The 24,548-nt window shown below is 41.6% G+C and overlaps 1 protein-coding gene across 13 annotated transcripts in view; it reads right to left on the bottom strand.

Annotated features, from left to right (window-relative positions):
- The window catches only part of ppfia2 (PTPRF interacting protein alpha 2), a 143,478-nt gene that overhangs the window by 1,051 nt on the left and 117,879 nt on the right, over positions 1-24,548 (bottom strand). For 4 of the 13 annotated variants that reach the window (XM_061030272.1, XM_061030277.1, XM_061030281.1 and 1 more), the window contains 21 exons: positions 23,477-23,560; positions 22,859-22,990; positions 22,679-22,741; positions 22,471-22,562; positions 21,160-21,292; positions 20,383-20,600; positions 19,207-19,447; positions 18,387-18,416; positions 18,085-18,215; positions 17,516-17,697; positions 17,332-17,422; positions 12,498-12,579; positions 11,266-11,466; positions 8,481-8,543; positions 6,828-6,860; positions 6,511-6,686; positions 5,980-6,343; positions 4,914-4,982; positions 4,208-4,364; positions 3,952-4,008; positions 2,445-2,536 (listed from right to left, as the gene is read on the bottom strand). In XM_061030272.1, coding sequence (XP_060886255.1) covers positions 2,478-2,536; positions 3,952-4,008; positions 4,208-4,364; positions 4,914-4,982; positions 5,980-6,343; positions 6,511-6,686; positions 6,828-6,860; positions 8,481-8,543; positions 11,266-11,466; positions 12,498-12,579; positions 17,332-17,422; positions 17,516-17,697; positions 18,085-18,215; positions 18,387-18,416; positions 19,207-19,447; positions 20,383-20,600; positions 21,160-21,292; positions 22,471-22,562; positions 22,679-22,741; positions 22,859-22,990; positions 23,477-23,560 — 2,658 coding nt within the window. In that variant the 3' untranslated portion in view covers positions 2,445-2,477. The remainder of the gene's footprint in view (positions 1-2,444; positions 2,537-3,951; positions 4,009-4,207; positions 4,365-4,913; positions 4,983-5,979; positions 6,344-6,510; positions 6,687-6,827; positions 6,861-8,480; positions 8,544-11,265; positions 11,467-12,497; positions 12,580-17,331; positions 17,423-17,515; positions 17,698-18,084; positions 18,216-18,386; positions 18,417-19,206; positions 19,448-20,382; positions 20,601-21,159; positions 21,293-22,470; positions 22,563-22,678; positions 22,742-22,858; positions 22,991-23,476; positions 23,561-24,548) is intronic. The other 9 variants (XM_061030280.1, XM_061030284.1, XM_061030285.1 and 6 more) reach the window with 6 other exon arrangements.

A 24,548-nucleotide genomic window follows, 5' to 3' on the forward strand; every position in this document is an offset into this window, starting at 1 on the left:
TGCCATTAAATAAGAAAAGAAGCAGAATTAAAGTGCAGAGTGCGGGTAAAAAAGGCTGTGGCACATAGAAGGTTCTGTGTGGAACTCCTTAAAAAAAAGAAAAAATACGAGGTTGAACGCAAAATTTTCACAGAAAAACTAGCTGATATTTGAACAATGTTTGAATAGCACATCCATAGTTCAAAGAAGAGGTAAACATGACCCTCTCCCAACTTTTAGTTTTGAAATGTGTCTGGCATCAGATTCATAATGTGCACATTTTTAAAAAACAATGAAACTTCTCAGTGTCAACATAAGATACGTTGTCTTTGTGCTGTTTAACATGGGGCTTCAATGCTTTTTGAAAATCATCACTTCTGCTTCTGCTCTAAACTCTGAAGACCCAAAACAGAGGGATGAAGATGAGAAGTGGCCGAGACAGAAGTGAGGGGACATTGAACATCATTTTAAAATTCTTAATGAGCTTCTAGATTGATTGAGATTGTCAAGGACATTCTGTGTGCATGTTTTGCAAACTACAACAATTTTAAAGAGCTGAGAAGAGAGAGAAAGTTGCAAAGGCTTTTTTTCAGGTGGAGGTGTTGGGAGGGGAGGGGAGGGGTGCCTTTATGCAAATGAACCCGCTGTATGTATTCTTGCAACAGTGGAAAAAATGAATGCAGTCAGCAGCTAAGGTTAAAAAAAAGTCACTCTGTGTGCAGAAAATAGTTTAATAGAATCCGCTTTTTTTTTTGTTTCTTGAGCACCGATGTTCTGTACCAGAATTCAACCTCTTGCTCTCACTGAACTTTGTAACTGTATTCTGCCTTTTTATTTATTTATTTAGTTTTGCTGTGTGGGTGTACTTATAAAAAAAAGCTGATGAAAGTATTAGAAACAGCCTGCAGGGCGCTCTATGGGATGAGCAAACTCTTTGGAAACATAAAAAATTACTGTTATGCAGGTGCAAACTTTCCCATCGGAATCAAACCCTTTCAGTTCTGTTTTTTTTACTCCCCTCCATCTCGCCCCTTAGCTGCTTTAAATGTATTTTTGTAACCCTGCTCTCTTACATGACAACCCCGCAGTCACAGCTTTTCTATCTACTCTACTGGGATGTTTTGTTTTCAATGATACCGACCTCAACCTAAAAGTTAAAGGCTTTATATGTGATTTTTCACACTTAAATGTAATATAAATCAAGTATATCCTCTGAAAATAACTCTGTGAGTCATGACTGTCTACAATGGGTGTAACACCCGAGTCCCACTGTCTGTGATGTTTTCAGAGTTTTCAGAGTCCTATCTTCAGTTTGTTTACATCGCCAGGACGGCCGGCTGACTCCTCCCCCTCGCGTATAAAAGTTGTTTAATTGAGGGACTAGAGAAAAGAAGAACAACATACTGTACTCACTGCTTAACTGTGTTTCTAGATCACGCTCATTTCAGGTAAATTTACATGCAGTGTGAAGATACGAGCATAATAAAGATCGCTAGCATTAGCATGCTAACACAACAATGCAGCGCGAGTTGTTTTGATTTCATGCTGGTGCTCAAGGGCGACATCTGCTGGATCAAAAAAAATATACGCATATAAAGCCTTTAACTTCCCTGTTTATGAAACAAGACTCCTAAACATTTACAACTGCTGAGGAATTTGTCCTTAAACTGAAAGAGAAACTGATGAAAGAGACTACTCTTTCAGATTCACATATTGTTTTCTGTATGAGAACAGAAAAGGGTGAATCATCTTCTCACGCATCAGACATTAAGGTTGAAGTGCTGGCTTCTCTGTCAACATTGAGCAGCCAGCATGTCCTCCTCCTAAATCAACCTTTTTTTTTATGCTACACAACATATGCGTAGCAGGATCCAGTGTTCTCTTTGCAGCTTGTTTTTTTTTTTGCCTCTGATTGCCACTTCAATTGTGTTGGAAACTTCACAACACAGGCACAGTGCGGCGGCTCTGTCAGGCACTGTGGTGTATCAAGTCAAACACTTCTTCTTCTCCGCGCCTGGCAGTAACAAAAAAGAGACAGTTTTGAAACGGAACTGGGGCAAACTCTCTTTAATCTGTACAGTCTGGATGAAACTCACGGGGGCCTATTTTTAGGAGCCTTCAGCGATCAAAAATCATGTAGATGAACTGTGTTAACGTCCTCCATGTAGGGGGCGGAGTTTATTTGAAGCAGGGTTTTTTTTTAGTTTTTTTTTTTTAGATCAGACCATGACTCATTTTTCTTGGATAGACATTTAAAGGGTTGAGATCGGTAAGAGATCACGACTTGCTTCTAACCTCACCGTCTTCTATCACCTTATGGCAGCTACCTGGCAGAAACGCCGCGGACGCTCGCCAGTGTCCCTATTTTTTTTTTTTTCTCTCTCTCTTTAATCCAACGTCTATTTTAAGTATCCCTGAGGAAAGCTGTGAACTTTAAGAGCGAGAGACGGTGTTGTGTTACATACAGCGTACAGTTTAAGGGGCCTCTCCTCCTCCTCTCAGCAGGAATAGGTTCTCACCGTGGAGCTGTCCAGCCGCTGCACTGCAGAGGGTCCGACTGTAGGGGGAGACGGTGAGAGAAGAAAGATTTTCAAAGCGGAAATATTCAACCCCTCCTTTTTATACCAGATGGATAAATCCATTCCTCCACTTGTCACCATGAGGTTAGACGTCCTCAACGGGATGAGCGAGGTCACAGACTAAACACTTTCCTCAAACAACAGATTTATTTTTTTGTACCTTCAGAGGACGAAGCCATGTATCACAAACTTAAGAGGAAGATTTGATTTAGAGTGGACAACACAGGTAACAAGATTTGAGAGTATTTTTGGACGTCACAGACCAGGGAGCACAGTTAATAGAGACGGAGGGACACGGGGAGGCTGTTTAAGCGTCACTGGGAGCACCTTGTTAGAGGAGAACACTGGGCGAAATCAGCACGGTCGGATGATTTCCAGTCATGTATAAGAACCCAGGCAACAAAAAACTAAAATTGCCAATACACTCTGCATTTATCCAAGGATAATTCTCCTTCATATCAGTTTGGATCTTTGTTTTTACAGTTTACCTTTTACACTGAAACAGTAGGAATGAGCACACCTTTGTTTGTATTATACCCGAGTTATTTTGCTCACTTGTATTAGAACTGTACATGTTCATCCATTTATAAATTCTGACCTTTAGTTTAGTTATAATCATCAAAACATGGTTTAAGAATTTCATGTATATGTATAAGTTTGAACCATGGACTGTGTAAAAAGATGGATGACATGTCAGCTGCCCAAAAGTAAAGCCAAAGCACTTGGAGCTCCCCCTGCTGGCTGGCTGCAGTATAGGTCACCAAGGACTGGATCGTTTAAAACGTGTGGTACTGAAAAGTATTGAAAGATTTGACCGCCATCAATGCAGCTCGCTTCCTGTTTTCGTTCCAAATACGTTTTTGTTTTTTTTAGCCTTTAAAGAAAAAGAACCAAGCTTGAATAATCCAGAGTTATCCTTGAATGAAAGCCTGTTTCAGCCAGTGTCCTCTTTTAACAGCAGGGTGATGAGAAATGACACAAACTGTCCGTTTGAAATACTGTCACCTATGTAAACCTGATTCAGGCCGCCTTACATAGCACCGCTCAGCCACTTTCTGTTTGCTGCTTTATGCAAAATATCACTTCAAGGGTTAAAACAAGCAAGCATGGGTCCTAATCCATAACTTGTACCCCTAGCTTTACCACCAGGGCGGCTGAGGAACTATTTTGCAACTCTGCAAAACTACACCCTTGGAGTTTAATTTCAGCGAGATCACAGATTAGTAGAGAAAGAGAGAAGTGAGGGAGAGAACCCATGAAGAAGAAGAGGAGGAGGAGGAGAGATACAGCAGGACAGTGGTTGGCAGAGATCATGAGAAGAGGAGGGAGTTTATGAAGTCATAATACACGCAGGGCCAACAAGCCCAGGACCTTCAGAGGGGGCATATCTGACCTTGAAACCAATCCAAATACATGTCGTCAGGACTGTCATCCAGCGCCTCATAGAGGACTGCAGAGCAGCCGTCACAGAGTCAGAGAGAACAAGAGACAAGGTCACAACACAGCAGGAAGTAGCACCTCCTGTGCTCAGGTGTGCCGCTGACTCCCACCCGTGCAACAGGTAGAATCAACCTTTTTTTTTTTGCTTTGGAGCTGCCTTTAAAAAGCCACTTTACAGAAAAATCATGCAGATAGAGACAGGCGCTCACCATCAGGGGGCAGTCTTCGGGAGTGACCGGATGTTGTGGTGAGACGGAATCCAGCAGGGAGCGTCTCCGCTGAGCCGGGCATCATACTGATACCGTGAACGTCTCGGGGAGGGAACTGCCTCCTCCACGATGGACCTCTGAAGTCTTTGTCGTCACACTGACGGGTAGATAAACATTTTTTTTTTTTAATATCATAAATTATATATTTTACATCGACTGTCACCAATATGCAATTTGTCTGTCCTAAAATGTCTCAATCCTCAAACAACATTTTCCATTCAATTATTCACTTTCGTAAATTCCTCGTCCCTCTACCCTTACTCGCAACTTTGCTAATTGAAGACCAGTATGAGGCTTTTTCTCTGACGTTCTGATGTATTTTCAATTTCCTGATTTCTTCCCCCATCACTCTAAAAATTAAAAATCTCCAATTATTAACTCCAATAATAGTCAAGGATTTTGCGGGTGGCCTTTATGATTCCAAGGGGGGCCCATGCCACCCCACTGGACACGCCCCTGCCTGCTGGAGCATGTTTAAAAATATTTGCCCACAGCTAATAAATAACAGTAACTGTAAGACGTAAGCTGGATATGACTTTTGTGTGTGTTTATGTTCATCTTGAATATGAACGAAGCGTTATAATGCGCTCTGTAACAACCTTTCAGTAACCTCAGTATGAGGTCGGTCACGATGTTGACAGCTCACCTCATCTAGTCTCCTGTCGGTGCCCAGAGCCAGCAGATTATTGTACTCCCGCTCCAGAATCTGACGTGCCTGAGGGAGGGAGAGGGAGGGAGAGAGAGAGAGAGAGAGAGAGAGAGAAAAAAAATAAAAATAACAACACGTTCTGATTTGCACAAGGCCGGCTATTTTTAGCCGAACGGTACCAGAGGCAGCTGACACATTACGTTGGTCGTGCTTGCATATCCATTTTACCTGATTATAGAGGAGATAAGCAGTGAACATTCACGGGGCAGCCTGCCAGAGTGACAGTTGGCTGATCTGCATGTTCTGATTTAGATACGAGCAGCTTTTTGAAGGCGGACACCGACATACCTCGACTTGTATACTGACGCTGGTGACTGATGATATTTTCTGCACACATTCAGCACCTTTTAAAATCCGGCTTCAATGAGGAAAAAAAAATCTTTTAACATGCCTTGAGTGTGTGGCGTTTTCATATATCCAGTCTGGAAACTCTACAACGCTATATTTAGACCACTGCTGACAAACATCACATGTTTGGCAAAACACCATAACATGGGTCCAACTTTCAAATTCAGACATTCTTTCTAGCTGTGTGGAATTCTGAGTTTGAACAGGAGACCAAGGTCTTTTGCCAAAAATCTGTTCGTCAGTAATGATCTAAATATAGCTTCACAGATTTTACACCGCACAATCATTGTTCCTGTAAGATCAATAAACGGTCAAAAAGCAGCTCCATTGCATACGAGAGGTTGTTTCTACTGTCCTAACAGTCCGATAAAGGCTGGTTGAAAAGCTGAATGATTTATTGTGTTCCCTTCACCATATCATCTCTGAGAGATTCAAAAACAAGCTGAAGGAAGTGTCGTCCCTTCTTAGTGAACACAGAGCTAACAACAACAAACCCAGAGGTGGTTTGACTTCACTCTCTTTTTAAGGAAATTCACAAAATATAGACAAAAAGTTCATCACATTATTGCTACACTCATTGTCAGAATGTCTCACATTAAGCCTTTCAGATCTTTACATTTCAGTGTCTGTGTTGCCTTAGGTGTAGCTGAAGTACCTGAGTGCTTTGGTTGGGGATCTGGAGGAGCAGAGCCAGACTGCTGTAGTCGAAGTTGTCGTCCAAGGCGACCAGCGCGCCGTGCACACCGCTCTCCAGCAGGATGTTAGCGTAGTCCCTCAGGCCTATGCTCTGCACCCAGCGGATGACCCGCTCGTTACTCCACACCAGCACGTCTGCAGAAACACGAGGAGAGTTGTTTTTAAAATCTATTGGAGCATCTTGTTTTGGTTGGCTTTCATGCTCATTATTATCGGTGCTCTTGCCTCTCATCTCGTGCTGGCTGTGCTCCCTGCGTCTCTCCAGTTCTTTCCTGTCATAGTTGAGCTTCTTCAGACCCATGATTCCATACTGTAAACTTGTTCTATTATCAGAAAAACACACATGTACGCAGTTATGACAATATGCCAACATAAACACATCCAATAATGAAACAGTTAGAGAATCTTAAAATGAAATACTTCAACTTGTAGGGCTACAATCAAAGTCACCATCGCCCTCTGAAAGAATTAAATATAGGCGGCTCAGTACCTGTGGAAGCTGTCCACCATCTTGAGGTGTACCCTCAGGTCCTTCTTGGTGAGGTGGTCCAGCATGCGTGCGTCCACCAGGCACTCCATGAAGTAGCTGCGGTACTGAGGTAGTCCTAGACTGGGCAGCCACTCGTTCCCTATCCACTCATGGTTCATATCTCCATAAGCTAGAGTCTGAGAGAAAATACACGCAGAACCTCACTTAGAAAACGGATGCTTTTCATCAGGAAATGTATCTTTTGAAAATATCTGTAATCGGGAACCTTTAATGGATAAACTCAAGAAACAACTGCAGGTGTTTTTTTGGTTCCTTACCTGTGCCCAGCTCCCCTCTTCAGACTGTGACTTCTGATCAGAACATAAAGAACAAAAGCACACTCATGAGAGACAACCAAGACTCATCATCATCTGACTGTTCTGGAACTATTTCCTGCAGCTGCATCCTTTATGTCTCCTGATTGCAATTAAAGTAACGCTAAACTCCACTTATAAACCCAGTAGTATACATGATGATGACGACTCAGTTTTATTCTCCACTCTTTCAATCAAAAGTGTCAAACAAAGGTCCCGCTGAATGTGAGATTAGCAGAAAGTTTGGAGCTTCATCCGGGAGGACGCCCGATCTAGTTTCATTTTCAACCTCGCTTCAATTTTGTACAAACCCTGAACTAACTGCACACATCTTACAAAAATGCTAAAGGCTCCTGGGAGTCACAGCTGAGCAAGTTAAAAAGCGAGAAAAAAAAATGGGTTTGAATCTAAACGGCATGCAAATTTATCTTCAGGCGGATCCTCAGATGCAGCCCGGGCCTGGCAGTTTGCATTTAAGTTTGCCCAAGTTTTTTTTTTTTTTTTTTACTTTGAGCTTTATCGCAGCGGAAGCCAGATGATTCTATTAAGCAGATCTGTTGCAACTTGCATACTATTTGTTGGATTTTATTCGGGGAAAAGATCAGACGGGGTCACTGCGTTCAGAGCAACATCCTAGAATGGGGAAATATTCCTTATGTGGCGAGAGGAGCGGAAATCTGTCGACGGAAGACGTGTGAAATTGGCATAATTGAGAAGCTTTTGAACTTCCATGGGGCGATAGTTACCGTACAATCCAGATTATTACCTTCTTTAAATATCACATGAATAATGTGTATCACATTGAAACAAAGACACACCACTAGCTTGAGACACTTTGACAATGATGTAAAGGTTTTAGAACTCATTCTTTATCTGCATGATATCACAAAGTTCTTTCATATGCAAAGGCTGCACCCAACATCCATCCATATCAGCTATCATCTGATCAAAATAAAGCTTCCTCTGTAGCCGGTATTTATTCAAGATGATTTACATGTATGAGGGATATCTGGGCAAACACTTCAACTTAAGACACAAGAACATGGTTTGATTGGAGACAACATCTTCAACTTGATTTGTATCTACTTACAGCAGCTGAGTGTTTAGAGAAAGTCTAATCCTTGTTATGGACTGGTTCTAGATAGTTCCCCACATTCACTCACTGCATGAGTTTTTGTCCTGCATTAAACCAAATCCACTGAAAAACTATTTAAAAATGAAACTCTACTAGTGGAAACGTTCTACTCCGAAAGTCTTCCCCTTCAGATTCTGCATTTGTTTTTGAAGATTAATCCTCATCAGGCTGACTCACCGATGTGCAAAAGAAGCTTCTTTTTCTGCTGAGATCTAGTGACTGGTGAGATTTTTGTTGGCGTTTTAGTCACAGTTGAACAGTCTGATGCTGAGAGAAAACCGACTCTAACCTTAACAAAGACATTATCGGCCTCGTGAACAGGTTAAAACCAGTTCAAATTGGGTGTTAGAAAAGGTTCACAGACCAGAGAAGAGATGTTAAATGATGCATGCCTTCTCCATCTCTCCCCTCATTCACTCCGACACACATGACCGACAAGGGACAGACAAGGGTCGCAAGAGAAAGGACACAAGGGGACTGACCGTTTTGGAAGGGGCTGCCATGGTCTCCATCTCCTCATGGGTCACCCACACATTGCCTGACGGCTACAGGAGGGGGGGGAGGGGGCGGAGCCCGAGAGACAGAGCAGCAGCAGCAGCAGCAGCAGCAGCGGGGTTGGTAGTAGAGGTCCGGTAGGAGGGGCAAGCAGTGTTAAAGAAGAAGAGCAGCACCACTGTAAGCCAATAGTTTTATAGCATCACAGTCAGATCATGAACTGTCCCCGAACCCGCCAGGGGTCCAAGGGGCGTGTGCAGAGGACAAAAAAAAAAACACAACACACACAAGTACAACACAGAACATCCATGTTTCAGCATACAGTACATGTAGAAACAACACCAGTGAGAAGAGAAGACGTCATGCACAACAAAGACACCAAATCAATTAGTACCGACAGTATCGACACCAACAGAAATAAAAAAAACACACCTTAAGCATCCCACTCCATCTTTATCTAACGGTCAGCTCACTGAAATGACTCCACAGTGGTTCTAATCATGCAAAATATGAAAGTTATATCTGCTTATTATAGTTTAAGAAAAAACAACATCTAGTACTGTAACTTACAATATTTGAAATATCTAGTGACGACTTTCAAAGTCAATTTAGTAATTGTTCTCTCTAACAGTATTTAGTGCCTGGACTTCATGAAAAGGTTTTTTGTTTTTTTAAATAACTTCTTTCCATTTCTGTTGATCGACTCACAGATTGTTCAACTTATTGTGACGAGATCTGGTTCCATCCTTTGAATTCCTGTCTACGGGATAATTCGTAGAACATTCTGCGGGCTACTTTTTTCAGTACTAGGAAGTTCCAATCAGAAATGTCCAAAGTGAAAGCTACTGTATGTTTATTGGGTGGGGGTGTAAATCTCAGCACAGATTACAAAAACTGCAAAACCCTAAAGGCAACTGATCTGTGTCGTACATGAGGGAGAAAGCATCTTTTTGAACCCTCTGTATTAAGTTCTTTATTATTTTGAAGCTTCTACCTGAACCTCTGTGGCGGGGTGTTTACATTCACACCATTAGTCAATCCCTCCAGGATTTCCGCCGGCACTTGTAATTGTTGCAGCCTAAAATGCCTGGTTTTTGTGTTTTTTTAAAGTTGCAATGCATGTTCCGTTGTTTAGAGGCTTCTTTCCAGTTTAAACACATTCAAAATCTTCAGTGAAAATCTGGGAGACAGAAGCTCCAGTGAATGCTTTAATTCAAGTTTTTGTAAAAAAAAACAAAAAAAACAGCAAAATTGGTACGCTGAAAAGTGCTGCAGACTTGCTCTTGCTGTGGTTTGTGATTTGTAAACCTCAGTGCATCATCAAGGTAAACTATTTTTGACTGTGTTCAAGTCACGGCTTGGAAAACCCCTCTAAGACTCTTGACTTAATCTATTAAACAAGCACAGGTTGTAATACTTGTTCAAGTGTAATAGCCAATGTAAGATGACTAACTCCCCCTCCTCCCTCTTGTTTCTGCTCCATATACACTTCCCCCCTGATCATCAAGTTTAAGGTCTTTTACTGTGAGAACAGGTGGAGGGTTTGTCACAACTGGGGGAAGTTGGTAATGGGACGTGTGGAGTTGCATGCTGTGTAATGAAGGTTTATGAGGTGTGGAAGTGGAGCTAAGTGCTACATGAGAGGGTAAACGGGGGAAGGGGAAGGGAAGTATATAGGCATCCTGCAAGTTTTATTTGAAACGGTAGAAGACAGAAAAAGTGCAAGAACTTGTGAGTTATGACTGCTGCATGCATAGATAGTATTGTACAGAGACTTAAACCTTTTAATGAAAATTCTCAGCTGGGCTCATTTACCAGCGCACAACTTCTCACGTCTGTGTGATGTATGGCCTTGCATTGTTTGTGAATGTGTACCTTCAGTACAAAGCAGCTTATTCCTTGCCCTGCAGCGTGAACCTTCTCTATCATTAAGGAACAGCACAGTCCTTAGAGGGCCGTGTGCAGTTGCCATGACGACGTGGCGTTATGAAAGCAAATGTGTGCGTGGAATAACCATCGAGCTTACACAAACTCTGACTCCCTTTGTAATAAACTCCCTGACTTATCTCAAAGACTACGGGTTATAAATTTTTTTTTTGTTTTTTTTTTCAAGAGCTGTAAAATGATCGTTGATGGCTTTGTTTGCTAATCTTTGGCTTGTTGTCTTCCTCCCAACACATGTGTCACCCATGTGTGGAGGCGTTGTGCATGTGAGCAGCGATGACATTTAGTGATACAAACATTTTTCAGAGCCGCTCTGGAGGTAGAAATGATGTACTCAGGGAAAATAAAACAGGGTTAGCATGCTGGCATTGCTACACCTTCTTTTTATTTACAGCTGAACCGTTAAAAATGTTGGGAAATGTGATTATTTTCTTTCTTTTGAAGACTCGGATCAGAACTTTCTTTTTTCCATCCTTACAAATAGCCTGTTAGCTTAGCACATCTTAGCTTAGCATATAAGCATTGTGGAATCTCTAGAGTGAACTATTAACACATGAATCAATCTTTATTTTTTACGTTTTGTTTTTAATGTTTTAGTAGAAAAGTGGAAAACTAGATTGTGTTTCTTTCTGGAGAAGCTAGGCTAGCTGCTTTTTTGTGTTTTAATTCTTTGTGCTAATCTAGTAAGTGGCTAGTTGTACACACTTTATATTGATGGATGAAGGATATCCTCTCTTATCTATCATCTTTCTCCACATGAATCATTTGTTTGCACAGCAACACTTCCAGCCTGCATCCATGTTCCCATATTTTTTATGTACAACTCACGGTTCTGGACGTGGGCGGGGCCGATGGGCTGGTGAGGGAGACCATTTCCTGGATGGCCAGGCGGAGTTTGAGCCGGTGCAGAGGGTTACTGATACCGATCTCCCTCTGGATCTCAGTGTCGGAGAGCGCCGACATTATGGCTCCGCTCTTTACGTTGGCACGACACGCCGCCACGTACCACGCCGGCATTCCCAACCACAGCTTTACCACACAGAGAGAAAAAACAGGAGAACCAGATTGAAAGTAGAGTTAGGAGATATGCCGACCTGTTAGCAGTTTACAGGTTATCTTCAAATAGCAGCCCAGATATCCCCTTATTGATCTTGTCGTCTGGGATTGGTTCCATCAGGAATTCGCTGAAGGTCATTATCCAAACATTAAGGGCCAATTAGGTTTTTATATTTTGCCTTTTCTGCCTATTTTTTTTTTGTTTTGATCAATGCTTTTGTTGCTATATTGGAATTTAAATAGGAATATTTCTAGTTAATGACCAGGGGCTGTCTTAAGGTGTGGCATGGGCCCCACTCGAAATCTGATTGGCCACCCCAGGTGCAACCCTAAAATCCTAATCCATCATTGGGTTATTGCCTGGTCAGAGGTGGGAACGAAGTTAATTAGTGGATTAGGAATGTAAGCCTGATCAATCGTGTAAATTCCTACTTAATGTTAATAATAATAACTTTATTTATTAATTTATTAATTATTTATTTATTTATTTATTTATTAATTTATTAATTTATTAATTATTTATTAATTTATTAATTTATTAATGGTAGCTACTAGAAAGTGGTTGAATGCTAACTTGACCCGTTGTCCATCTTCAGCATTAAACAAAATGCTGTTTTCTCGGCTAATTAACAGGAAGAAATCATTTGAATTTGGATCAAAGTTTGATGAAATAAATCATAGTGAGCAACTGTTTCCAAAAATGACCTAAGCTGTGTATTCAACAGCTAAATACATTGGGGTACTTTTTAAAGACTACCTTAGATAACACTTAATAAACAGAAAACTTTTACAGGCACATTGGACTAATCTAGTTTAATTTGTTTTAAATATTCTCAAGAGTTATTTAAATACAAGCATGGAAATCTGTGAGGATACAGGAAGTGGGGCAAGTAAACAGAAAGCATAAGAGTTGTAAAAGTGAAGCTAATACCTGCCGGTTGCCTATATTTGCTTTGGAAATCACCACACAAAAAAAAAGTCTTGCTAAGATGGTGACTTCGTACCTCCAGCCACGCTACAACAGTGGGACCGTCCCATTGGGCGAAAGGTAAACCCTTTCTCCTGGCCTCTTCCAACAGCTCGTGTCTGGAGGCGGGGACAGAGGAGACCACGTATGAAGACATGTTCTTATACATCACAATAAACACACATTTACTCACACAGATAATAAAGCTCTCTCACATCCTCACCCATGCACTCTTTTTCTTTCTCACAAATGCCTGCAGCACCAGACTGTGTTGGATCTCTGTGTGTGTGTGTGTATAGTACATGACAGAAGAGTACTCATACACATTTTATCTCTGAGTCCAGCTCGTACACTGAGAGAGATTTATCATTCATTCATCTCTTTGCTGCCAAAGAGTGGAGCACACAGACACACACTCAAACACACAGGCTTTGAACAACTGAACCTATGAGGACTTTCAATCCCTAATCTCTAATCCCAGTGTTTACATTAGTGCATGTAAAACACATACAGCATTTCTATTCTTCAATTTACTGTAGAACAGTAGAAACATCCAGCCCTGTTTGCCCTGGATGTAATCATCCGCTAAGTTATTTTTAGCAGGATATCTCTTCTACTCAACTGATGTTGATTATAGGTAGGTTAGAAGTGCAGGTAGATTACAAAGAAATAGGAGGTTTCTTATTGGTTTGAAAAGCACCAGCACTTGACCGATGTGATTTCTGCTACAAATGTCATTACATCCAAGCCTATAGAATTTGAATGTCCATGTCTGACCTCCAAAAGGGGGTTATATGTATACTGTATGAAAATATCATCCAATTGGCCCATCCAGTAGATGTTCATTGAATGATTAAGCAAATTCTAAACTATGTATAATAAAGTTAAGGCCTCCAGAACAATTTAAATTGGACTGTGAGATTATTATTTAATGTCCAATTTTTCAGTTTCTAGTAGTTTGATGATAATTTGAAGTAGTGTGGAATCATGGGAGTTGTTGTCTTCACTGTGAAATAACCGACATTGCCAATGAAAATCGATCGACCCTGATTCAGGTAAAAAAAAAAGTAATATTCGTTGAACACGTCTCGTCATTTTAATCGCACAAATAGCCAAAAGCAACGTTATAGCTAACATGAACAGAAAGCTGACTTTGTGTTTGACATATATATCACTAAATGAAATTCCCTCTTAAACGGAAACTGATTATGGCTTTCTGTTTTTTTGAACATCGTTGAATTCGTTTGGGATGATGTAACTACACTACCCTACAGAATAAGTATATTAAATCAACCTCACGCCGCTCTGTCACTAAGATGCAGATCTGGATCCAGATGCTGCTTGAAACTGTTAAAACATTTAGAGGAAACATTCAGAAGCTCCTATGGTGACGTGCTGCATCGCTCTCTGAGTGCACTCACGCACCTGAAAGCCTCGGTGCTTCAGTCAGAACCTGCTGAAGCTGGACGCTAAATTGCTCATGTAAGCAAATTTACCTGCCCGGTTCAGCTGCTCAGATTCTTCTCTTCTTATACTTTTTTTAATGCAGTTTTTGATTCATTATGAATATGATTTTTTTTCATGTTCTCTAACGTTTTCTTGTTTTTAGAAAAGCAAATGTAGCAGATGTTTTGTTATGAGAGCTGCATGAGGCACTTTATTCAGCACAATGTACCAGTCTTATTGACAAAAAGCAACGAAAAGGTGCTCTTTGCTTTTTGTATTGAACTGAATCCTCCCACACTCGGCGAGACAGAAAAACTCATAAACAGCCTGAAAATGCCGGACAAACAGGGGACCAGGGAACACAGTCGTTACTCACACCCACACACCAAACACAATGCAGTTTTTATCCAATTTAGTGAACACGATTCAAAACACAAACTCTGATAAACAAACATTCCCTGAAGTTTTTTTTGCCAAAGAACTTGACAAACAGAGAGAGTGGGCTCGGTAAGAAACAAAGCACAGGTAGCGTTGAAGGCCTCAGTGCAGTGAAAGGGCGCTTAAACACAGCATACATAGAGGAAATGTGTTCATCCAAGTCGCTGTCTTATCTATCCAGCACATGGGGAGATAGCTCATGTTTTTATGTTCAGGTCAGTTCAAATGCATGGAGAAAAATACATCCACTGAACATAGCTGGGGGGGGAAAAGGGAAGTAAGGAAACAGTTATGGCAAATCATACAAAGAAAAAAAAGAACATTTTGACATTCCCATAACCAGATGTTGCAGCTGGTTATTTCACACAAATAGAAAGAAGACACATAAAAAGGAGAGGAAGACATTCCAGGTGTGAAAAGTGGGCCCCAAGTTTTAGCGGCGGCACATTCTCTCTCCAGCCATGGATGCAGCTGCCATTGAACTGTAAAAGGGGGGAAGAAACGTCTTGAGATGGTAAATGGGAAAAGAAAGAGAGAGCGCAATGGCGTCAGTAGCAGCCATGAAGGATAGATAGATAGATAGGTACAAAACGTCAGCTGTGGCACTGGTCTTTTCGGGAGAGGACGGATGGTGGCGGACAGACAGGAGAGATGGCAGACAGGGTAATCATGGCTGAAACAATAGTCATTTCCAGGAGGTCAGTTATACTTCCTCACAACTTACCCGCTTTGTTAGAGTCAAAGGATGATGAGAGGGAGAGGAAGGGGGGAAGAAGAGGAGAGAGTAAGAGAGCAAAGAAGGGGGAGAGAGAGAGAGAGAGAGAGAGAGCAACGGGGAGACAAAAGTACACAAAATGTTAATGAGTTAAAAAGGCAATTAAAGATACGGTTCTTAACAAAAAAAAAAAAAACATACACACACATTCACGCACGTTTATCTCACAATGGAGGACATTCGTTTACAGGAGCATCTGTAGGCCGGTCAAAAAAAATACATGTCGTCTTCTACAATGCAGTCTTGATCACATCTCGTGCAGCAGAGGAAATGAGAAAATGCACCAAAAACAACGACCTTACATTCAAATGCTCTGTTACATTCAGATACATTGTCGGTATACCTCTCAAAGGAAAAACCCAAACAAACAATGGAACCACAGCGGTATTGATCGGTCAAGATGCTGAAATGGAAACAGTGCAGGCAGCTTAACAATGGCATGCAGTGTGAAGGAGGAGGAGGAGGAGGAGGCGCCAAGATGCAAGGTGGTGGTGTGGCCTTAATCCTGGACACTGCTATGAAGAAGTCAGTGCAGCGGAAGAGAAACAACACATTTGTCAACAAACAACAACCGATACTCGCTATCGACCGACTACATGGGAGGCAAAGTTAGTCGTCATGACAACTCAATGTGCACTTCGAGCAAATGACATTCATCATTTGGCACCGGGGCATGGCAAATGCACACACACACACGCACACACACAAAAACATACATTCTGCAACACTTCTTGGAAAGATGTTTTTTTTGCAATGGGTTCCACCTTTTCCTGTAGGGCAGAACGCACCTGACCTGTAAGTGTACGTAGTAATCTATAGGCTCTGTGTGTTAGTAAAGCTGTTCTTTAACGTTATCGCATAGCGCCCATTTTCTTCTGTAATCACATCAAGGGTGGGAAGCTTAAATGAATTTCACAGCTGTAAAAGACTGATTAGCAAACTAAAAAGACTAATTAGGCTAAAAGTAAAACCTGGGGATATCAAGTTAAAGAAACACATTTGATTAAGCTAATTTTAGAACGTCCAACATTAGCATTTAATTGCTTAATGTTACTATATACACAATAGAAAAGGTTCATTGTGTTTTAAGATGCGAGTTGATAATTCCGGACTATTTCATAGCGTTCCTATTGAGTAGTGTCATTTTTCCAAATGTAATGTTAGCCAGAAAGTAGCTGATGTTAACAACATGGTACAAACAGGTTATCAAAGTTGTTGTTTTATCTAAAATATTGATTTGGTAATCTACTAGCTAGCCAACACAAAAGCCAAAACCTTAGTCAACAACGTCCTAGCTAAAATTGCTAGTAGCTAGGGAAGCTTACTTTTCCTTTCCCTTTTGTTTAACACTATAAAATAGTTATGATAGCGAGAAATTAGCTACAGGCTAACTTTAACGTTAGCACAAGAATACATTACAATTAGCTTAATTTGCACGGTATTCCAATAATATCTTTGACAAAAAATGCTAACACAATCAATGTCAGCTTAGTGATTATATGCTAACATTAGCTGTTGTCTCACAGTGGTAATGGGTTATGATATTTTGTTGTACCATGAAATCTGTGTAATTGTCCTTCAGGAGTTGTATTATTATTCAGTCTTTCTTTAGTTTCTGATCAAACAGGGAGCAGGGAAACAAAAGAGACTCGTCAGATCCCTTACATTTTTGCAAAACTTAAAACCTGGAACACAGCAGAACGACATCAAACCAGCTTTTTAACTTCCCAACAAGAGCGTGACATCAGAGGAAAATGGCTGCTCTGTGATTATAGTGAAAAGCTTCCACATCCACAAAGTAGCTTCATGAGATGAATTGGCTTTTCAGCATGGATCAATAGTCTGACTTTAGCTCTGTGACTGAAAACAGTGAGGCTGATCCAGCTCTGCTTTTATATTGATCCTGCTCTCAGTGTGGGTTATGTTATGACATACAATACAGCCATGGCTTTTATAGAGGCGGAGAGCTAAAGGTAAACACAGGGAGAGGTGGAGGTTATTGCCTCTCTCTCTGTGGAACATACAGCTATATGACTTACAAACACAATGCTTCCTTAAATATGACCATGAACTTAATATGGCCATTTTTTAGAAGCGGGTATATTCAACTGTATCCATGTGTGAGAAGGTCCTACCAAGGGACTGTTTGGAGGTTAGGGTGTGATTCTGTTTTTATGGCGACTACTTGATGTGCTCTTTGGACAAAGCTTACTTCTTTTTCAACCTGCGGTCCTTCTCAGCCTGAGTTCCCAGCTTGCCCACCCCCATGTCCTGGCCCGCCATGTCCTGGTCCATCATGGTCGCTGAAAGATCAGGAAAACATGTGTCACAAAACTACACATTTTAAGATATTACCGGTAGTTGGAATATAAACATGACATGTTTCCGTCGCCCACCTTGTGGATCTACCATGACGTGTCTGTGTGCTAGGTGTGCCATTCTGCCTTTCTCTTTCTTTCCAAATAGCCGTCCGATGGAGGATTTGATGCCCTTCTTCTTCGGCTGTTTGTGGAGGGAGTCCGAGCTGCTGGCTACGCTGCTCAGTGCGCTGGCATCAGCCTCCAGAGAGGCTACAATCCTGATGCATAAAAACACACAAATTAAATTTTTTTTTAATAGTTTGATTTCATCATTTTTTTGCCGTTTTTTTTAAGTTGTTGGATTGTTATTTTAATCTTGTGAAAAATGTCAATGCAAGTATGAAAAAGCACTCAGTTTGTCTCTGCTAGTGCAAGAAAAAAAAAAAAACGGCAATACACTCGCTAAATTGGAAGCTTTCTTAGTGGGCAGTAAATCATCTCATTTGGTCCAAGACAAACAGAAAGAGGCTGAGATGATGCGTCCTACATTAAGCGAAATCAAGACTTTAAGAGATACGAGAATAAATGTCCAAGAAACAAAATACTTTGGGTGTAAAATGAGATCCCTTTGTTCTTGAAGCAGTGTTTGCACAGTCGACTCTTACCCTCGTGCGTCGTTGTGCGATGAGGCTGGCAGTGTGTGTGTCATTCGGACGGTGCGCGGCGTCGGCGGGGGAGACGTCTCACACTTGATGGTGGCCTTGTCCTCGCGCCCGTCCTCATCCACCGCCGCTATCTGCGGGACGATGGGGGAAGAACGGGACATCAGACATGACCCTATGTACTGGTAAACCGCTTATTGTGTAATTACGGCAACATCATATCATCACACTGCAGTAAAGGGAACTTATGGTTATGTTGTATTTGAATATGTTTAAAGGTCATATCAGCTGAAAATCTCTGTTACCTTTCTCCGGTGTTTCCTCAGATCGCTAGGCTGTTGGGCAGATAAAGAGACAAAGATATTCATCAACACTCTTGCGGCAGAAAGATTGATGTTTGTGTTGGCCATATATGAAAGTCTATTGGCTCATTCATAAAAACATCACACACATCATTAGATGCTCAAGAGCCTCTGCCAATGAAAAGATGATCAACACAGAGAAGAAGGATCGGTGAAAAAGTTGTTTAACCAATCAATAAAATCAAAGTGTCCTTCCTTTATAAGCCTCTGGATAAAAGACACATGTACACCACCTTTAGAAGAAGTACATGTGATTATTTATATGGTATTTTTGTTCTGTAAAAACCTCCTCTGTGGACACATCTGCAGTGTTTAACCCTCGGGTCAAGCTGAAGAGGCGGTGAAATATTATTGTCTATTCCAGGAGAAGCTGAGAGCTGTCCCCTTTGACATCAGTGTTCACATGATGACGGCTCACAGGGCAGCACAGCTTCTGTCACGACTCTCTGCGGGCTGACTTAATGCAGCAAGTCTTCAAAAATTCATGCCTCCTCTGGATTTAAAGCTTCACACGCAGACAACCTCGACAGAACAGGCTGGTCTCGACTCTTATTTACCCGAAGGAGCAGAAATATTTCACACGCTATACATCCAGTCTGAAAAAAAATGTCATCCAATCTTTTAAAAACACATCTCAAGTCTGTGAAAGTACAGACGCAGACATCTTGAGCATGCAATCTGACTCTAGTCTAATGCAGCTGTGAAATGCAAAGGCAGTAATCAATTCATAAGTGATCGGTCCACATGCAGTCCAGATACCAACCAGTGTCATGACCCCCATGCGTTCCATATCTCGCGCCGGGCTGCGAGGATCGAGTTTGGGGGTGGAGTGTCCGCTGGGTGGGGACGAAGAGGCCAGGGAGGAGGCGGTGGCTGAGGCAGTAATGGAGGCGCCGTGGTGGTGCATTCGCGCCAGGTTGAGTCCCTCGAGGCTGACGCTGGCTACGCGGTTTTCGATCTCCTCCGCCCGCAGCTCCGTCGACTCCTTCTCCTCCTGGATGAGCCTGGTGAAGGGAGGAGACACGAGGAGGGGAACAACTCAGACGGGAGTATGACACTTTCTTTCTTTCATTTCTTGTCAATGAGCGCCTTCAGAGAAAAACATAAAAGAGCTCATTTCCTAAAAAGCGTGGCATTAGTATCCCTGCTCGGTTATTTAGCTTCATCTCTGGGGTCTTTGAAGGAAGATATCTGAAGATCGGCCGAACAAATCCAATGAAATACCTCCAGTATGAGGCTGAGTCTCTAATTAAAAGACACAATGGGGAGATTAAAAGGCTAAAAGTCAGGTCATTAGTTACAACACACCCAGGGTATAACTTTGTTAATTAACCGATCGCTCGACTCCTTAAATCCACGATCGCTGTCGGAGATTTTCCTGGAGAGAAATGCAGCTCTGTGAAGACGGAAATTAGCAAAGACCAAACGGCACATAAAGAGCCCTTGAAATGTAGAACGGAGTCAAGTTGAGTCGGGGGTTATGAATACTTATCTGCACAAGGTAATTACTCTATTAACAAGCAGATGAGATTTGCAGAGTGCACACTATACAAGTGTTTGTCATAGACCGGAAAATCCACTTACATACAGTTGTATATATGCTTCAAACTAATTTCTCTATCAGCAATAAAAAAGTTGTTTCATTGATCGGTAAAAATATAGATTTTGGTTGGAATGGACCACATGACGCAAAAGATGGGGCTAAAATATGGCATATATTGTATGGCGGGAAAAACCCTTAAAAAAAAACCTTTGGAATAAGTGCATAGTCAGGATTATTCTAAGGAAATCATCTCAGCTTTCCAGGTTGTGATCTTAGAAAGATATTAGAAATAACTTTTTGGTTAAAAACTCAAAAAGTAAAGAAAAGTAAATCAATCTGTCTGGAAATCCTGCCCTTTGATATCAATGAGAACTCAAGGTTTTTTTTCTTTGGTACCGAATCTCCTTGTTGATGGCGTCCAGCTGTTCCTGCAGCATCATGGCCAGAGTTTGTGCGTCAGAGTGGCCGCCGGGCGACAGCATGTCCATGGAGCTGAACAACGTTTCCCTGTCGTCATCGTCGATGTCCGACATCTCTGTGTCGCTCTCGAAGTGGTGACCTCCCAGAACGCCGATCTGCTGCGAACGCCATTCATGCTCCCCTAAAGATTTAGCCTGCACAGAAAGACAAGGACTGACTGTGACACCTGGACCATTTGTTTTAGTTTTGACACAGTACATTTAAAATCATGAAGGGAATCAGAGGCATTCATTCATCAGAAAGTTGTACTTTTTGTTATAAAATCAGAGACTGGTGTTTTTATGCTGCCATTTAAATCATCTAATGATCGCTCAGAATATTTTCAGGAATTGAGGTAAATTAAGCTGAATACCTTTTATAGTCTCTTCAGTAAACCAAAGAAATAGAGTGTTGGCAGGACATTTTATAATATTCAAATCTGCTTAAGCCTGAAGGTACACATTTAAAAAAATGTCAAATTGGTTTGATGAGTGTGGCTAACAATAGCAGAGCTAGCACCACCAGCCTTCAGTCCTCCTGATGATCTGTTCACTGTGCTGGTTTACATCCAGGTAATAGAACATTATGGCAGCATGGCATTTACCATTAACATGGCAGTAAATCCAACTCTGTGTGATGGACCCGTCGAGTTCTTTACATAAAGAAGGAGTAGTAGAAAAGACGTTTTAATACCCAGGTAGATTGAAGGCTCACCTTGGGTTCTCGCAGACCCACCCGACCTCTCCTCGGCCGGCGGATGACCTTGGCTGAGCGGTAGTGGTCGGACTGGGTTTCAGCCAGAGATCCCAATGAGAATCGAAGCTCGGCTGACGTGTCCAGATGAGACCTGAGAATCACATTTATCAGTAATACTACATCTTGAGTTACATAGTGTGTGCCTAAAATAAAACGTCCTCTGGGACACTCCTGGACAAAGAAGCAGAAACAAACAATGACAACAGAAATGTCATGGTAATATTCACATTCACACAGACAGTAAACCTGTGAAATGTCTTGTTTGGGTTCCTAAAGCAAAGCGAATAGTTGGATCAGAGCATGATATATATACGCTTATATGGCTGCAAAAAGGTTTCTCTATGGAGGAGATTAAAGCTGATACTGACAACACATCAGCACTGTAATATTAGAACTCCATGCAGGCTGAAAGGGAAGCCAGAAATCTTCCAAGAATAGATATGGAGAGTTCAGTGATAGCTCTAACAATAGAGCAGAGTAAAATGTTTTATCAGGGATATATGAAATTACAGGACTGCTGCTGGAGAGTGGATTTCTGTATTCCTGCATTTTATTTGCTTCCTATTAAATAGAAATAATCTTCACTTTGGCCTTTTTCAATCTAAACTAGATCTTATCCAGTAAGAAGCATCAAATCACAGAGGAATAAAGTAGTGTTTTAGAGTCGGCCAACTATGTCTACTTCTTGAAACAACTGGCTGATAATAAATGATGAAACAATTGGAGTCTGACCAATGTTCCGGACTCATCTTGGTTTCATGCAATTGCTTAATTGTCTGTGTGCTCCAGAACTCCAGTGAACTGAATCTAACTTCAGTTTGGACTCATTTCTGAGGAGCATCAGAGTTGTGTGTTTCATCACCAAAAAGTGGCACGAAAGGGAAATTTGTATTCTTTGTAAAAACCTGTAATAAAATGTTTTTTTATTGTTAAAACCTGTGTGTTAGTAGACCTTACTAAAGTTGAATGTGTCAATGCTAGAATGTAAGCTGTTGAGGTTAGCATGCCCAGCTAACTAGCTTAAATTCATGCAGTATTATCCAACTATTTTAAAAAAGGTCTTTAAAAATAAGAATCATAATAGTTTGTTTTTTTACTCAAGTCCCGTGCACCAGAAAGATTCCAAGGCATAGAAAAGCATGCAATGGTGGCGGAGCTACCAGAGGTCTATTTCATGAGTTTGAGGTGCAAAAGTAAACATTTTCAGGGTCTAGTCAAACCCTTCTACATCTACAAACACACATACATGTAAACCCACAGCCAACATACCGTGACAGGGTGGGGTCTGTGAGGGAGCCTGCCCTCAACCTGAACTGGTCGAGCTCTGATCTCAGTTTGTCAATCTCCTCTGCCAGATGCGACTGTGTGAAACAATTTAACAAGATGTCATTACAGGACCCGTCTACTACTACACATCATACGGAGAAGTCATAGTGGTGCATGTCCAAACTGTAGAGCAATCTTCTATGCAGCCTACCTTTTCATGAATCGAATCCTCGTACTGTTTCCTGTAACCTTCAGAGTCTTGGATTAATAAATTCTGCAACGAGAAAAAAAAGAAAAGAAAAGTCAGTTGATAAAAACCACCACCTCTTTGACACTGACTGGACAGAATGGATATTGATCAGTTGCCACGGATACAGCGGCCGTCTCGAACCTTCTCTTCTAGAGCTGCCATCCTCTCCTTCAGGTGGAGCTGAAGTCTCTCGTTGGACTCTGTGAGGAGTCTGTCCACTGTGTCCGAGAGTCTCTTGTTGTGCTCTTCATTCATCTTTTCTCTCTGTCGGGCCTGAAGGGAAAAAGTAAAGAGAAGTCAGCACACCCAGAATTGTCTACAACCCTTCATTCTTCCATGACCTATCCATGCCTTCTCTTAATCAGCTGGAAATGCAACCTCATGCAGGAGTAGTCTAATGCCTCTTAACAACGTTTGATATTGTCTTTTCAGATTTTTTTAATTGAGTACATATTTATGAACCTCTTCCTGAAATTACATTTATGTTTTCACACAGCTTACTTTTCTCTCTCCAACTGTGTTTATTACGTTCTTGATGTGATCTAAAAATAAGACACGGATTAAAGCATCACTTGTGAGTATTTTACAAATCATCTATCAGCAGTATGTGTGAAACATCGATTTGGCCATGTGTCACTGGTGACAAATCACTCAATCAATGTGTTATCAGTCAGTGCCGCCTGAAGCTGTCACTCTCCTGCGGGAGTCTGTGCCTGCTAAACGCCGCCTGGCACGACGCCTCCTCCGCCCGTGACTCACCCGCAGCAGCTCCTGGTTCTTCTCCTCCAGCTGGCACTCCAAGTGCCTCATTCGCTCCTCGATGCTCCCGTGACGCTCCTCCGCCTACACATGGATCACAGAGAAGACGAAGACAAAAGAGGGCACGGTGATCTGCTGCTGATCTGCGTGACGGCCAACATGAAAGCAGTGGTGACACCACCAGCCAAAGCTTCTATCCCCAAACTCAAAGATGGAAAATCTATTGTTTTAGCTGCAAAGAGAGCTGGTTGATACAAAGAAGGAGAAAGATGGAGAAGGAGGCCACCAAAGGACAGAACGGGTGCTTTTCATTATGCTAATCTGTGCCTCCTTGCGTCCTCTCTCCGCCTGTGTCCCAGATGTCATTCCTCCAACACCATCTTGGAAGATCTTTCAATCCCTTCAAAAGAAAAGGAGCCAGGGGGAAAGGAGGCTTCTGAGGGAGCTTGATGCTAGGAAACAGCGCTCTGTCCTAAACATAAGTCTGTTATCAATTGGTGTGACGTCAAGGCAAATCCTGCACTCAATCAATTCAATGGTGCTACTTCATGGAAGATAGGACAACACATAGAAGACAGAAAAATTAACTGAAAAAAATGTTGACCACACATTAGATAATTTATTACCAGTTTTGTGGCATCACACAAAGCAGGAATTCATTTCAGGTTGGATTTTATTGTGCTAAGAATTCAACATAAAGAAATGTCTTGAGCAGCCTAGCAGGTAATTAAAGTACATCTTAATCAACAACTCTAAGTAACCATACAACATGATCTCTCCATCTATCCATCAGTCATTCCATCCATCCATCAAAGTATTAACCAATTATCTATCATCCATCCATCTATCCATTCTTTCTATCCATCTACCCATCCATCCATCCATTGTCCAGCTATCCATCGAAGTATTAACCAATTACCTGTCATCCATCCATTTACCATTCTTTCTATCCCTCCAATGATCCATACATTCATCCATCCATCTATCCATTCTTTCTATCCATCTACCCATCCATCCATCCATCCTACAATATGTCCATCTGTCTGCCTGTCTGTCTGTCTGTCTGACTGTC

Source organism: Labrus mixtus, chromosome 22, assembly GCF_963584025.1.
Source record: "Labrus mixtus chromosome 22, fLabMix1.1, whole genome shotgun sequence".
Taxonomy (NCBI): Eukaryota; Metazoa; Chordata; class Actinopteri; order Labriformes; family Labridae; genus Labrus; species Labrus mixtus.